A 17296-nucleotide genomic window follows, 5' to 3' on the forward strand; every position below is an offset into this window, starting at 1 on the left:
GGAACCTAGCCTGGATTTAGAGGACAGATAAGAAACCGATTATCTGCCGGAGTTAGCCTGGTGGGAAGGAAGAGCAAGTCGAAGGAAGAGGAACTGGCCAGTCTGACATTAATTAAACCGCAGCGGGGGACAAAACAAGGGCGGCTATCGCCTTCCTAACTCCCCTGGAGACATGTCCGCTGGAGCTTCAGGCCACGGCAGCAGGCGGGCTCCTGGACCCGAGGACGGCGGAGCCCGACTGTGGGCGGGCTCTAGGGCCCAGCGGCCGGGCGCCGGGGCGGGGTGGAGTGTAGGGTTACAGTGACGAGCCCGGACGACCCTCCCCGACCCGCGCGGCGGGAGCGCGCGGGACGCTCTAGGACCCAGCAGCGGTGGTCGGGTTTGGGGCTGGAGGTGAAGCCCTGGCATTTCCCTTCTTCCTGTGTGAATGGGGCTGATGGTCGGGCGCCGCTTCCCCGCGCAGCCCCACGCCATGCCCTGCGCGCTGCCTGGCGGCCGCCTCTTCCCACCGCGGCGCTGAACTAGCCATGATCGCCTCATGTGGAGGGCAAAGTTGCGCCGGGGAACTTGTGAGTCTGCGGTGAAAGGTAACCCGTCCCCGCTCGGGATGCGCCTCCGCGTCTTCCAGGTCTCCCACGGGAGGGACCCGGTGCTCCCCGCCCCCTGCTGCTCGAGGCTGGGCGCCCTCTTCGGGGGCTCGGGGCTGAGTGAGCCTCGGCTCGGAGAGACTCGGGCAGCCGATTCGGCGCCAGGGGCCCGAGTGATCGCCACTGGAATCCTGCTCTCTTACCCAGATTTTTTTTTTTTTTTAAAGAGCAGAACTCCGTCTCCGCGCCACCCTGTAGGCCCCCAGTGCCAGCGGGTTGGGTCACAGAGCCCTGTTGCTCCGCGCCCCCTCCAACACTGGGAAGTTGTGTCCGCCCGCGGGGCCCAGGACCCGGGGTGCGGGCGCGCCCGGACGCGGGGACTGGCCTTTCCGGAGGGGCCCTGCCATATGGCTGCGCTCTCGGAGACGCGCCCGCGCCCGGGTCTCCCGACTGCCGAGGGAGGAGGCGGAAAGGGGGTGGCCGGTGGCCGCTTCCCTCCGCGCGAGACAAAGGCGCGCACACCCGCCGGCCCGACGGGCTGCGCGCTCCCGGCCTGACCCTTCCTGCCGGCGGGGGAGTCGGCCCTGGCGGATGGGGGAGAGGCAGGGGTTGCGCCCCGGACGCCTAGGCTTGGATCGCGTTAGCTTCTTCGCCTTCTTTGTTCTCCCCAGTTTATTTGACCGAAGCCGGGGAGTTACATCTAGCTCTCCCTTGCTATTAATGCCGCCTTTAAAAGAATCTGGTTTCGGGAGGTGGGGGGGGGGGGGGGAAAGGGATCAAACTTTCCAAGATGAACTGTTTTTTTCTTGGATTGTGACATTGGTGGCGGGAGGGAGATTGGCGCGTCGCCCGATGGATGACAGCCGAGTGGAGCCGAGGCCCTGCGCTTGGGCAGGGGCCTAACGTGCCCGGTAGTCAGCCCTGCTGGACTGACAGCCCCTGCACGCACCCACCTCGAGGGCCTCCGCCGCCTGGACTGAGTTGGCAGCGAAGATGCCCGAGTTACCCCTGGGAGCCCCAGCCGGAGAATCCGGACTCCCGCCTGCCCGCAGCTCCCTAGCCTCGCCACGCCTGGCTCTCTAGTACCTCGACTGGTGGAAGGGAGACTTTCCATTTTTGTTCGAAGGTTTTTTGCTTTTGTGGCTTCGGTGTTGGTTTACTGTCTCCAATTGGCAAAAGCTTTGGAAAATGCCCAGCTTGCATGTGGATCACCTGGGTGGACTGGGGCTTCAGCGGCCGGGACCCTCCGCATGCAGCCTCCCGAGGCTTTGTGGTTTGGACCAACGTTTTGGGCCCCTGGGCCCTGAGCTCCCTTGCCATCGTGACACAGTGCGGACACGGTTGCCCATGACCTTCTTCTAGGCATATCACGACGAGAGTTGAGTTTTTGTACTGCTGCTCAAGTCCTGGGTGGTGGTGGTTGGGGTGGGGGCGGGGGTGGTGGTAGAGAGCCATTTATGATACCCTGAGATGCCTCTGACTACTCCAGACAATAATGCTATTTGCCATAAGCAAGTAAAACCAGAATGGAGGGATATTAATAGCTACGATTCCAAAAAAATGTCCTTGCTTTTCGGGAAGTGAAAAGTCAGGGCTTGACAGAATGACCTCATTCAGCTGCTCCTGTGTAATATATTTTAAAAAAACCTTTTTTTGTTTTAAGCTGAAAAAAAAGAGAAAAGAATAGTCAGGGCTTGAAATGTTGAACAGTCATGGCTTTCTGCTTCCAAACTGCCGCTTGGGTCCCTGCCAAACTGACAGATTTCCTCTGGCTGCCCGCCACTCCTGGACACCCCTATTCCTGGCTGCCCACCACTCCTGGACACCTCTGCTCCTGACTGCCCACCGTTCCTGGACACCCGTGCTCCTGACTGCCCGCCACTCCTGGACACCCCTACTCCTGACTGCCCGCCACTCCTGGACACCCCTACTCCTGACTGCCCGCCACTCCTGGACACCCCTGCTCCTGCCTACCCACCACTCCTGGACACCCCTGCTCCTCACTGCCCATCACTCCTGGCGTCCACCACTTCTGGATTCTGGTAGCTCCCTATGGTGGTCAGACCCACGTTAACAATTAGGGGTCTGTCTAGATTTCGAACTCTTGAAGAATCTAGACCAGTGATTCCCAACGTAGGGCACACGCCCCCCACAAGGGGGCAATTCGAGAATGAGTTATTAACAGTGAATTTTTTGCATTTCTTATGGTTCTAGGGGCCTCATATACAGTATATAAATATATATTGTGACATATTTATGCATTTCAGTTCTCTATTATATATGTTTTGAAACTTCATTTGCTATTTCTCATATCAGTTCATATTATTATTATTTTTAAAATAATTTCTTAGTGATTTCTTCCTCAGTACTTCAATGTCCTTTCGTTCTTTTATTTTTCTCTTTCATGGATGCCATTTTCTTTGAAGCTTGTTAAGTTAATGGCCTTTTAGGCTTTCTCCATGTGAATAGGAGTTCACTTTTGAATAATAAGAATTATATGTCACATGAGGGGGCATCAGGATTTTAGAGATGCTTAGGTGGGGCATGGCCCAAAAAGGTTGAGAACCACTGCTCTAGACCAATGTGAAATTCATTTCCCAACACATTGCTCTGAGCGTTATAGTGCCTTTAGTATGACTGCTCTTTATGGGACTTATGAGAGCAATACCTAAATACACTTTGAACTGTTTTACAGAGGAGTAAAGGATTGGAAGCCACTTATTTGACCAGAATGAAAAGTAGTAGGGCATAGAGAAGGCTTTAAAGATATCCTATTCTCCCTGGTGAGGTGTTGGTGGGGGAGTGTTTAGTTTTTGGAGAGATACATTTTTAAGATAAGGAAACCCTTGTAAACTCTGCAAGTGGATAGGAGTGGGAGAAGGTGCTGGACTTAGAAGGTCCATTCCCCCTCCCCTTCTTTTTAAAGTGCACAGAAGTGTTGGTTTTAGGTCCTGTGCAGAGGGAGGGTGAAGAATACTAATGTATGGAAGGGCACATGGAGAGCAAAGCATTTAAAAATATATCTTTTCATGGAAGGTAATGGAGGACTTGCAGTTTAGATGAGATTTTAAAGTGCTGTCCTTAAGAAAAGCACATGAATGCAGGAATGTGAGTGGTTTTATGGGCAGGCACACTGCTGATGAGACTTGAGAATGCCTGCCTTGGCCAGTTCGTCTGGAGGCATCTGCCTTTTTTTGGTCTACCCTTGTGCAGGAGTGTGGACCCAAGCCTGGGAGAGATGGCTGAGCCAATTTATGAAATTAGATGGCAGTCTGGCTGGTGAGAATTCTGCTGAAAAGTACAGCCCCTCAGTACCAGTGCTGTGTTTTTACTTAGTACTTTGTGGAAGTGCTCTGAAAATGATAAAGTACTACAGCACTCCCCCATTACCTTCCAGTGGATGTCAGAAACTGCGGATAATACTGAACCCTATGTATACTATGTTTTTTCCTGTATATACATCTTTATGATAAAGGTTAATTTATAAATTAGGCATAGTAAGAGATTAGCAGTAACTATAAGGAAATAGAACAGTCATAACAATATACTATAACTAGAGGCCCGGTGCACGAAATTCATGCACGGGTAGGGTCTCTAGGCCTGGCGGCGATCAGGGCTGATCGGGCCTTCCGGTTGCTGGCCGGGGCTTCCCTTCATTCCATGCCGCCCCCTGGTGGTCAGCGAACGTCATAGCGAGTGATCAAACTCCCAGTCTCCCGGTGGAACTCCCGAGGGGACACTTTGCATATTAGCCATATATATAAAAGTTATGTGAATCACTTTGGGCCATTATTAAGTAAAATAAGGGTTACCTGAGCACACGCACTGCGATACCAGGACGGTCCATGTGATAACTGAGCCAGTTAAGTGACAAATGGGCAGGTAGTGTACACAATGGACAAAGGGGTGGGTCACGTCCTGGGCCAGATGGAGTGGGATGGCGCGAGATTTGGTCATGCTGCTCATAACCGCGTGAAATGTTAAAATTATGAATTGCTGATTTCTGAAATTTTCCATTTAATATTTTTAGACTGAGGTTGACTGAGGTTACTGGAACCTTGGAAAGCAAAACCGTGCGCTACCATATATAATGTAAGCCTTTTAAAGAAAAACTAATGACTATGAAACAAGGGGATTGCTAGTAAAAATTGTAAAAACCTGAAAGATTTTCCAGGCCCATAAATTAAAAGGAAGTAACTTTGTAAGACCTATTAGTATTTCTGATGCGCACAATTCTTTGGAGAATTGTAATACCCCTCCCCCCACCCTGCCCAAATGTGGCTGCTGGCATTTTAAGTGCGTGTGGAAGCTCAGGTCAGGAAATTCTCTAGTGTTTTGAATAATTTTTCTCCTGTTTTTTTCCCCCATTAATTTTTGTAGGCTCTTAAGTCCCAGAATCACTAGGCAATAGAATACTTGAAAGGCAAGGAGTAGTTTGGAGGTCAAGTAAGAGGACATCTTTGATTATAGGGTTTGTTGGAAGTAGTCTGGGGTTGTTGAAGTTTTTGTTTGTTTGCCTAGCAATTAAAAAAATGATTCTGTTGGTTTGACTTTGTTTTGTCTTGGAGGAAAGACAAAATTTAAATCTTGGCCACTGTGGGTAGGTCAGTACACTACTTTTGCTGGCGGGAAGCTAGGCCTGGGCTTGTTTGTGTGTTGGCACCATGCTGCGTTCTCTAACTTGGGAGGCCCTTGGCCTCCCTTGTGAAACCTTAGGGTATGTTCATTCCAAGCACTTAGGACAGGACTCCTGGACTCCCAGAGGGGCTGCCACATCAGGCATTGGTTTTCCTTTTATGAGGGGGGTGGGGGAATAGCTCTAAGGCAGCGATTTCCAACCAGTGTGCCCGCAAGAATTTTAACACATGCAATTAGCTGACTTTATAGTCAGGGGCACTGATTGCTTTTCCATTAGATTGTCAAAAAACGAATGACAACAGCTAACACAACAATATCTGTCCAATGTGACTGAATCAACTATACCTTTTTTTTGGGTCAGATCAGCAAAGAATATATTTTTTGGTGTGCTGCAGAATTTTAGTATTTAGTTTATGTGTGCCGTGATATGAGAAAGGTTGTCAATTGATGCTCTAAGGTGTTAGGAAATATATCCCTGTTAAGACCCTAGGGCCTAGGGCAGTGGTTGGCAAACTCATTAGGCAACAGAGCCAAATATCAACAGTACAATGATTGGAATTTCTTCTGAGAACCAAATTTTTTAAACTTAAACTATATAGGTAGGTACATTGTTATTAACTTAATTAGAGTACTCCTAAGGCTTAGGAAGAGCCACACTCAAGGGGCCAAAGAGCCGCATGTGGCTCGCGAGCCGAGGTTTGCTGACCACGGGCCTAGGGAATTGGATTTACTTTTTTAAAAAATGAAGTCATGTAATCCTACTGTGTATGTTTTAATCTGTGTGTGGGACCTCATTAGCCATTAGTGTAGCGGAAGCAGTAAATTGACATTGGTACAATCCCCAGAGCATATTCAGACTTCCCCAGTTTAACATGCACACGTTTGTGTGTGTGTGTGTGTGTGTGTGTGTCTATGCAGTTTTTTTACATGTGTAGATTTCCTGTAGCCACCACCGCAGTCCAGGTACAGAACTATTCCATCATCTCAAGGACCTCCCTGGTGCCAGCCCTTTATAGTAACACCCATCTCCCTTCCCCCCACACCCCATCTCTATAATTCTGAGAATGTTATATAAATAAAATCATGTGGTATGTGACCTTTAGACATTGGCTTTTTCTCTAAGCCCAATACCCTTGAGATCCAACCAAGCTGTTGCATTTTCAATAGGCCATTCCTTTTTATTGCTAAGCAGTATTTCATGGTATGGATGTGCCACAATTTACCCATTCACCTTACTGAAGGACATTCAGGTTGTTTCCAGTTTGGGGGTTCTTAATATTAGATAAATGCCCAGGAGTGTGATTGCTTGATTCTGTATGGTAAGTGTATGTTTAGTTTTTTAAGAAACTGACAAATTCTTTTCTAGAGTTGCCTGTATTATTTTACATTAGAGGCCTGGTGCATGAAATTCATGCACGGGGGAGGGGTCCCCTCAGCCCAGCCTGCACCCTCTCCAATCTGGGACCCCTTGAGGGATGTCCGACTGCCAGTTTAGGCCTGATCCCACAGTCGGACATCCCTCTCACAATCCTGGACTGCTGGCTCCTAACTGCTTGCCTGGTCGCCTCTAACTGCCTCTGCCTGCTGGCCTGATCACCCCTAACTGCCCCCCCTGCTGGCCTGGTCATCCCTAACCGCCCTCCCTGTGGCCTGGTTGCCCCCAACTGCCCTCCCCCCCCGCTGGCCTGGTCGTCCCTCACTGCCCCCCCCTACCAGCCTGGTCACCCCACGCAGCCTGCTGTTTGGTCGTTCATCCAGTTGTTTTGGTCGTGACAGCCCCTGGCTTTTTATATATTAGGATTTCCACGAGTATGAGAGGGCCAGTTCCTTTGCACCTGCATTTGTTTATTATTCTAACTGCTCCCAAAGGGTTCTAGTCTATCATGGTGTTAATTTGCAACCCCTAATGGCTGATGATGTTAAACATCTTTTCATGAACTTACTTGCCATCTGTATGTCCTCTTTGATGGAATGTCTGCTCTGTCTTGTGGCCATGTTCTAACTGGGTTGTTATTTTTTTTTCACTATTGAGCTTTGAGAGTCCTTCATATGTTTTAGGTACTAAAACTGTTGTAATGTACCCCTCGAATCACAGAAGGACACCTCAAGAAGTCGAATTAAAGAGTCACATTTATTGCAATCCGGGACTATGAGGGGCCATTCCCAAATCTTATAGTAGCCATTTGGTCACAGTTCCAGGATTATATAGGCAAAAAATCACACAGGTATTGATTACATCTCAGGGTTTGGAATGAGGCACCTGGCTCGAAAAAAGCAGATTACAGAAGCAGAATTAAGCATGTTAATTACAGTTTCGGGTCTCGGGGTCACTGAATTGACAGAAATACATTATCTAGAGCCCTTGGGTAACCTGGGTTAAACTTAGGCATGTTATCTAGATTACAGTTTTGGGTCTCCGGATCACTGAGTTGATAGAAACACATTATCTAGAGCCATCGAGGCAATTTAGAGTAATTGCACTGTCCTGGTCTTAGGACCACTGAGTCAACTGGAACGCACCATCTGTGGCCACTAAAACAATTTAGGATAATTGTGCTGTCCTGTTTCTCAGGTACAGAAGAATGTGCTTCGATAACCAGTAAGATCACAATCAATGGGATAGTCATTCAATCAATAAGGCATTCAGTCGAATGGGATGACTTATACAATTTAGAAAATCAAAGTAACCTGTCCATTGTTAAACAAAGCAAATAGGTACCATACTTCAAAACTTTGTCAGATATGTTGCTTCCACATTTTTTCCCCAGCATGCAGTTTGTCTTCTTAACCTTTTAACAGGATATTTTGCAGGAAAAAAATGTTTAATTTTGATAAAGTTCAGTTTGTTGATTTTGTTTTTCTTTTGTGGGTTGTGCGTTTGGTGTCACATCTAAGAACATTTTGCCTAGGTCCGTACCCCAAAGATTTTCTCCTACGTTTTCTTCTAGAAGTTTCACAATTTTATGTCTTATAATCAAATTGTGATTCACATTTACCCTCTTAAGAATTTGTATGTCTTCTGTGGTTTATTATGTATTTAGTGCTCTGGAAGCTCACAGATGAATCAGGCATATATGGTTCCTACTCTCAAGAGCTCACTGATTAGTGGGGTTGTGTGTGGACATTCCCCTGTGTTAAGGACCATAATAGAGACCGTGTGATGAGCAGTGAGCAGAGAGGGCTCGCTTTGGTCCAGGTGGTCAGGCGGGCTTCCCTGGGCGTGCTGCCTGAGCACAGTGGGAGTAAAATTGGTTCTTGCCTTTGATCCAGTTTTTGGATGTCTTTATTGCCACGGAGTCTTCAGTGTCAGGGTCATCCTGGTTCCTGAGTACATGCTGAAGGACTTGAGTGTTGGTGACTTTTTTTAATAGCATGTGGCATACTTAAAAATGCATAAAGAGTATGAATAAGGTTGAATAGATTTAAAGTTTGAGTATATATTAAAATGTAAAAGGGGGTGGTATTTAGATTGTTTAGGAAGAAATAGACCTGGCTTGCTTCCTGGTCCTGCCTCTTCCTTGCTCTGTAACCTCAGGGAATTTGACTTGCTGAAGCCTCGTGGATAAAATAGAGACAATAATAGTTCTTACCTCATGAAGTTGCATGAGGGTGAAATGAAATAATGCATACATAGCACTTAGCACTGGGCTGGGCACATTGAAAGCATTCAATAAATGCCTGCTACTACTACTGCAATAATAATAATAATAATGATAATAATAATAATTGCTATGACTAAAACAGCAGAGAGGCAAACGGTTTGATACTGTTATGTGTATTCTCATATATCTCCTTTCCCTGAGGAACTGGAATCCCAGTTCCTACTCATAGAAGCTTACCTTTTCACAGTTGGAAACTTTGTGTCATGTACCAAATATTTACTGAATGAGGTTAGGAGCTAGAATACTCTATTCACGGTCTAGTACTGCCCATAAAATATGCCTTTTCCCCACCCATAAACCAAGATTTTTCTGAATAAAGAACGATTTCCTCTCTGCCCTGACCACAGGAGGTGGCGGGAGGTGTGTCTGCTGTTGTGAGCTGGTTCAGAGTTTATTGCCCGAGGTACAGAAAGCCAGGACTCATGTCACCAGGACACGTCCCAGACTTCACAGCTGGCAGCTCCCTTTCCTGTCCCTTGTTGACCAAGTGGTTTCTTTCCCGGAGGAAATGCATGAGGCCTTGGATGTGCATTTCTCCAGCAGGGGTTCTCAGACGTGGGTGGGCATCAGAATTATTGGGAAGACTGACTTGAACTCAGACAGCAGAGCCCCACCCCCAGAGTTTCTGTTTCAGATCTTGGATGGGGCCTGAGAATTTGCATTTCTAACAAGTACTCAAGATCGCACATTAAGAACCACTATTTTAGAGCCCAGTCCTCTTTTAAATTGGACCCATACTAAAGTGCTTAACTCTTTGAAATTGAGTCTACTCATGTTAATGAGTGAGATGGAAATAAATCGGTTGGTTTCTCAGGTTACTAGTTGATGCACATAACTATCCTCTCTTCTAATCACTCTTTTCTACCTTCCCCTTTCCCAACCCCATTTTTTCCTCAATTGTCTTATGACCTCTCCTCACGTAGAAGACATGCCAAGTTAGGGTATATGGCTACCATATACAAACCATATTGCTTTATCTAGTCACTTAGCCTCTGTGAAATAAATGTGTTTACTAAATTCTTATATCCTGAGGTTATTGTGAGGCTTACATGAGATATTGCATGTGAAAGGGCTATGTCAGAGTAAAACATGGTGCAAAATTAGTGTCTTATTATTTTGTGGGATCTCGACTTGCCTTTGGGACAGTGTCCAAAGGGACTTGGGGATGGACTTGCCTCTCCTGATGTGAGTTTTATTGCTGCTGGGGAGACTTGGTAAAGATTATGCAGAAATCTGCAGAGGTGTCCCAGTGAAGGTTCCTGGCTGGGGTGTCGGGCTGGGGGCTCAGAGTGCTTACAAACATATTTTGGAGGCACATCGATGTGTAGTGTAGTAATGGCCAAACAAAGAAGAGTTTGGTGCTGGAAAACAGCCTAAGTAGATGCTGGACTGTCAAGAGGTTCAGCTTGCTTGTAGTCGAGAAATAAAAATTCTGTCCTTTTTTTCCCCTTAAGTTCCTAGGCCTACTCTGTCCACAGTAACCACTAGCCAGATGTGGTATTTAAATTACTTAAAACTAAAAATTCAGGTCCTCTGTCATACCAGCCACAATTCAAGTACTGAATAGCCATTTCCATCATCGCAGCAAGTTTCATTGGCTACTGCTCTTCTAGAGAGTTATCAGCCCTGTATATCTGATGGCAGCATCACTGGGTTTCATATGACGGGACAGGGACATCTTTTTTGTGTGTGTTTTTATTGATTTTAGAGAGAGAGGAAGGGAGATGGGGAGAGAGAGAGAGAGAGAGAAACATCAATGCAAGAATGAAACATCGTTCAGCTGCTTCTTGCATTCAAGCCCACAACCCGGGCATGTGCCCTTACCAAGAATCGAACCGGTAACTACTCGGTGCACAGGGCGACGCTCAACCGACAGAGCCACACCGGCCGGGGCAGGACAGGGACACGTTTATGAGTGAAATATCTCTCTTATCTCTCCCTTGGAAGTCTGGTGAGGACCTGATTGGGAGGAATAACAAAGGGTGGCTGCTCCAGCAGCTTGAACCTCATTTTGCCACTTCTGGTTTCAGAGGCTCATTTCATTTGGAAGGTGGGTCAGTCAGCGAGGCATTTGCATTGAGCTGGGGGTAGAGTTTACCAGGTTAGCAGGCTGTTGTCAAGGTATCTACTGTTTCTAGTGATGTTTGAGGCTTTGGCTTAGTTCTTGGGACTCTCCCCGGGATCTGGTCCTTGAGGGAAGCAAATAGAAATGCTCGGGTGGATTTAGCAGTAAGAGGTCCTTCTCGAGAGAGGCTCTGCGCCAGCCTGGACTCCTCCACTTGGATCTGTTCCGCTACTGAACCAGCCTTTGTCAGGGAGAGGCAGGGGGCTGCCCTGACAACCTTGTCAGTGTGGGCTTGCTCAGATACCATTCCACACCACCTCATCCTAACAGCTGCCTCCTTTGAAAGTGCGCTGTAAACTGTAAAGTTCCTTCCCTTACTTGCCCCACACCCAGTCACTATGTCCTTTGCAGAAAGTATGCAACATACGCCTTGCATCCTTTCCCTTCCTTGGCGTGTCTCTACAGCCCAACCTACCTCCTGGACTACTATGATAGCCACATAACAGGTCTCCCCAATTCTGTTCTCTCACACCTCTTCTGGTCTACTCTGCCCTCCCTTTTCCCCTCCTCTCCTCCACCTTTTCCTCCACCCTTTTCGGAACAGGCAGAACAAGACAAGGATGATAGATACCCTGGCCTCCAGGCTCGCTTTGCTTCCTCAGTGTGAGGTGGGGCTCTGCACACGCCCGGTGGCCCCGTGCCAGCGAGGAAGGAAGGCCTCTCACATTCAGCTGTTCTCAGCTGGAAGGGCTTCTCTGGATGGTGTGATCCCCGAAAGCAGGTGAGAGGCAGGCCCTTCCTATACTGTGAAGGGTGCAGAGAACCGAGTTTCTTATGAATGAGCCCTCTCTATCTGGGGGCCTTGGGGGAAGAAGAGAATATGAAATTCTCTGTAAAGCCCTGGGTCCTGAGGGACTAGTCATGTGGGAAAAGATTGAAAGATACAAGGGCAGACAAGATTGCTTGCATGGGGTGGGGGAGAAAGAGACAGAAAAAGAGAGCAGGAAACACCAGCTTAAAGTAAGACACCCGGGAGAGTAATGTAAACAGCATCACAAACCTTGAAGACTGTGGGAGTGTCCGATAATAAACAGGAAGTTTGTTAAAAGACACAATCCTGTCGGACTTACTTCCCATGCTGGTAACTGGCCTGGTAGAGCAAAAATGCATGGTGGTGGCATGAGGGTGAATCAGCTTCCTTTAGCTAACTTTTGGATTTGATCCTTTAAAATACTCATCCAAAAAAAATTAAGAATATAAGTCTAAAAAGGTCTACTCTGACATTTGGATTATCTTAGTCCTGGACTTAGAGAAAAAAAATTTCTGAAATTCTGAAGTTTCTTACCTTCAACTTTCTCCAACATAAATTCCAGGAATTTGGAGGGGGAGGGGGGAAAGCCTGAAGTAAATACAAATATTTACATGTTAATAGCATTTATTAAGTAACTAAGATCACTTTGTTAGTTTAGTAACATAAAATGGGTTATGTGTAATTAAGCTTGTTTATAAAGTGAACGGACTGTAGTATTAAATTTAACAGTTTATTTAGGCAGCCACCACAAACATTCTGATTGAATTTATGTGAGATATTTTCACTTTCTGTTAAAGAAGGTACATGTTTGAGTATTAGGGAGCATGGCATTTCTTATTTTTGGACAGAATATAAACCATGGCACAGAAGCAGTCACTGGTCAGGAAGTACCTGTTGAATAAGTCTGGATTGTACAAGTCAATACTGAGTTGGAGAATTTGGCAAGAATGCAAAAAAAAAAAAGGATACAGTTTCTCTAGCGGACCTTTCCCCCTCCATCTGACATTTGAAAGTCTGTCATACGCCTGGCACTGGACTAAATGTGGGGCGTATGTCCTTTGTGCCCACGGAACTTTTATTTTAAAAGGGATGTAATGACGCACGGTGATAGAAAGCAGCAGGCAGATGAGCTGGTGTATCCCACTCTGAGAAGGCCAAGAAAGGACTTATAACTGCCTTTCAAGAATTCTGTCTTCACTGTGAACTGACTAAGAGGAAATGGGTTTAAAGTACAGATGTGATTTCTAGAAGTATGGAAGGGCCCCTGCCAGGGAGCTTGGGAGGATATGGAGATCAAAGACACAGCCAGTGAATTACTAGAAGTGTGGGAGTGTCTCCGTCTAGAAAGCTCTTTAAATTGGTTTCCTGTGCCTTCCTGTGGCCCTGTCTGATTGTGGGACATGGGCCTAATGGGCTAGTTGGGATGTGTTCTGTGGAGCTTAATGAAGACCCCAGAGCCGAAAACCTAGATTCACTTTCCACTGTGCCACTCACTGGCTTTATTTTATTTTTAATTTTTATTTATTGATGAGAGATAGAGAGACATGGATTTATTGTTCCACGTATTTCTATATTCATTGGTTGCTTTTTGTATGCACCCTGACCTGGGATCGAAGCTGCAACCTTAGTGTATGGGGATAATGCTCTAACCACCTGAGCTACCTGGCCAGGGCCTCACTGGTTTTATATTCTTGGACAGATTACTTAACTTGTCTGTCAAGTAGTCTCCTCGCATGTTAAATAGAGATAACAGTAATGCCTACCTCAAAAGGTCATTATGAGGATTACATGTATTACGTGAGTTAAAACATGTAGAACAATATCTGACACTTGGAAAGAGTTATGCGTTCCCTATCATCATTGCTCCAGTTCCGTTTGCTGTGTAACAAATGGCCTCAAATCCGAGTAGCTTCAACCAACCGTTTTATTATCTTACAGAATCTGTGGGTCTGGGTGTCACGCATGGAACGGGAGAGGTGGCTTGTTTCTCTCCCTATAGCAGGGGCGTCGGTGGGAAGGAGGCTGGGGTGGACTGGATGGTTGGGGATTGGGTCCTCTGGAGGCTTCTTTCTCCACATGTCTGGGATGACTAGAAGGCTGGGTCCGCGGAAGGTGGACTTTCCGTGGTCTTTGCCTCCTCAGAGCATCAGGCTAGTCATTTTGTTTAGCCGCTATAGATCTCCATTAAAAAGCAAACAAACTTAAAGCTCATCCATACAGCAGTGAAACTGATGCTCGCGTTGGTGATTTTTGTGCTGATTTGGGCCTGAGATTCAGAATCTCCAGAAATGTTACATTATGTTCTGGTCACATTGATTCATACTTTTCCCCCCAGAGAATTACTCAGTTGCCTGTTGCACTGGATACTAGAGAAATGTTGTAATGGGTCTTCCAGTCAACTGATGATGCTCTATATCTTGAAGTGAGGCTACCTGTTTTATTTCTTTTCTTTTTCATCGTATTGGCCAGGCCATTATAAGACTCACTGGGGGCCCAGCCAGTGTGGCTCAGTGGTTGAGCATCAACCCATGAACCAACAGGTCACCGGTTCGATTCCCGGTCAGAGCACATGCCCGGGTTGAGGGCTTGATCCCCAGTAGGGGGACATGCAGGAGGCAGCTGATTGATGTTTTTCTATCTAGCTCTCTCTAAAAGTCAATAAAAGCAATTTAAAGGGGAAAAAAAGACTCACTGGAGGATGAAATAGTCTTTAAATTGCCACATATGTTATGATCCTGAAGGACTGGGTTTTCTAAAAGGTCAGTTTCTTCTCCATTGTCAGTGAAAGGGATAGATTCACCACAGTTGGTGCAGAGAAGAGATTCAGAGTTCACACCTTGGCCTTCATCCTGTTACACCACAGGTGGAGTGAAAGTTACGGAACAAAGGTGCCAAGGAAAGGAGAGGTTTTTCTTATTTGTCGTGCTGGGTACAGTTGGTACAGTTACACTCCCCGTAACCACCCTGTTGTCCTCTTTGAAGGTGGAGCCTCCTGGCAGCTGAAGGTTTTCAGGTTCGATACCTTCTCCAGACCCACCTAACCCTAAACCTGAACGCCAAGGTGGCCAGACAAGTTAGGAGTTTTGAAGAGCCTTGGGATAACACTATGTATTCTTTTATTTTGTTTTTATTTTATTTTGTTATTCCAGTAGGACCACAACACTACGCTTATTTTCAGAGAAATTGTGTATTTAAGACTTTTCTCCTTTCAAATTCTTGGAAAATTGAAAATGTAATTTTAGTCTAGTTTGTCAGTCAGATGAACGGTCTGACCTAAAAAAAACTCTAAAAGCCTCCATCTCTGATCTGCTTGAGCATCTGGGCATCTAGGTCACTAGAGCAGTGTTTCTCAAAGTGCGGTCTATTTTTTAAAAGCTCGCTGATTTGATCCTCTTTGGGAAGTGAATTTTATAGCAGTGATTCCCGTTCCATTTCCCCATTCTCAAAAAAAGAAGCTAGAATTTACTGAGCACTTACTATGTGCAGGGACACTGTTTTAGCCCATTCTGTTGTCTCATTTAATCTCCATAACAGCCAGGCATAGTAGGTCCTATTATTACCCCCATTTACTGAGCAGGTAATGGGCACCAAGAAGTTAACTCATTTGCTTAAGTTCACAAAGCTCATAAATGGTCCACCCTGGATTCTTGCACTGCTTCAGAAACAGACTTACCAAATCAAAAGGCACACATAGCCTCTTTTTCCATGTAGCAGATATTTTCTCTTCTGTTTGTTTTATTCTTTCAATCCTTCTAATCCTCCAGTCTTTGGGCTTGACAGCATCATTCTCTTTCCTCTCGAGTCATCATGCCTCGACATCCTTGCCTTTGTCCAAGGATTGCCTGACTTCCTGCTGGGCAAGTTATTAGCTTCCTCTCTCTCCGCCTCCTCAAAGTAATCTCGTGGAGACGTTTTGCCAGTGAAATATCACTGCAGGTTTGTATTCCTTTTTATAAAAATTCCTCAAGGGCCAGGAGATGCATTCATGTGCAGGTGTTTTCTGGAGGGGCTGCGCTCTCTCTCTCTTCGATACATTTTCTTTAATCAGTGGGTCCATTCACCTGACAAGCCGTGTTCAAGCTGTGCTGTGCAGCAGAGGGCCTCTGGGCGCCTTCTTCAGGTTTCACCATCTTCCTTTGCCTGGGCAGGGAGGTGACTCAGTTCTAACTGGTTTGCAGCCATTTTCATCTTCAGTTTTGTTATGTTTTGGTCCCTTCCCCCTAGAAGAGGCTAGGTCACATGGAGCAGTGTTTCTCAAAGAGCGGTCTGTAGAACCCTGAAGGTTTCTGAGACCTAAAAACTGTCTTCGTAATAATATTAAGACATTCGTGCCTTTTTCCCTCTTGCTGACGTTTGCCCTGCTGGTGGCAGGCAATGCTGGGTTGCTCAGGTGGAGTGGGCCGAAACAGCACCTTTCTGTAAATGCAAGCATGTCATTGAAACTCCTGATTTTAATGTAAGAAATGAGTCGGGGAAAGACGATTTAGGATTAAGTGAAGGATTCTTGAGGGCCTTTGGAAGGCTTAGTGAAAAGACCTTCTTGTTGGAGGGGTGGTGCTGTGCCTAGTGCTGTGGCCCTGGGCATCACCTGACCGACGTGAGCCTGGTCCCCATCTCCACGAAATGGGAACAGGGTGGTGATCGCTAATGATAGCTTTACATCATCCCTGCACTCAATAAATGGTAGCTCCCGCTAATATTGGTTATACTCTTATTGCTAAATGGATGTTTGGTGTCTTGGGAATATCGGTTGCTTTAAATTACGTAGTTCATTTGGGAGCTGATGTTGACTTATGAGTTGGGTGCGTGTGATGGGAAGAAATGTACTTGTCTCTTGAGAGTCCCAGTCCCTGTGAAAGTGCTCCCTGATGGACATGGCACTGTCACTTAGCTGTGACAACAGGCGCTAATGGGACCCAGGAAGCTGGAGGAGTCAGGGGCAGCCAGAGCGTCTGACCTCTCCTCTCCCTCCTTAGGGTGGGTGAGAGGCAGAGCTCAGAGGGGCCTCATTGTGCATTCATGTTGTCATTTTACATCTTGGGTTTTTCTGAGGGCTTTGCATCCTGTTTGTTTTCCTTTGTTCAAAAAAATATGAAGTACTTGCTGTTTACATACAGTGACAGAAACATGTTTAAGCAATGGAGCTTACACACTAATAAGAATCATGTGTGCCACGGCCACCCCAAAGAGTTCCTTTTTGGTCCTGGGATAGGTATAAACAAATATGTTGAAAGGTTATTTGAATCTCAGTTATTTAATAAATATAGGGCTTATTTGTTAAAACTTATCGGCTTGACTGAGTCCTAGAGATCTCCTGTGCAGCACAGTGCCTGTAGCTAACAATACTTTATTATTGTATTACTTAACATTTGCTAAGAAGGTAGATGTTATGTTAAGTGTTCTTACACAAACACAAATAATAAACAGGGTGGGAGGTGATGGTTATGTCTGTGGTCTTAATGGTGGTGATGGGCTCACGGGTTAATACTTTCATCCCCAGACTCATCGAGTGGGACACATTAAATCTGTACAG

At 46.3% G+C, this 17296-nt stretch overlaps 1 protein-coding gene across 1 annotated transcript in view; it reads left to right on the forward strand.

Annotated features, from left to right (window-relative positions):
* The first annotated feature begins 360 nt into the window (after window positions 1-360).
* The window catches only part of AMOTL1 (angiomotin like 1), a 90448-nt gene continuing 73512 nt past the window's right edge, over window positions 361-17296 (forward strand). The window contains exon 1 of the mRNA XM_023757292.1: window positions 361-587. Within this exon, the coding sequence (XP_023613060.1) occupies window positions 539-587 (49 nt within the window). The 5' untranslated portion in view covers window positions 361-538. The remainder of the gene's footprint in view (window positions 588-17296) is intronic.

This window comes from Myotis lucifugus, unplaced genomic scaffold (assembly GCF_000147115.1).
Source record: "Myotis lucifugus unplaced genomic scaffold, Myoluc2.0 scaffold_104, whole genome shotgun sequence".
NCBI classification, from domain to species: domain Eukaryota; kingdom Metazoa; phylum Chordata; class Mammalia; order Chiroptera; family Vespertilionidae; genus Myotis; species Myotis lucifugus.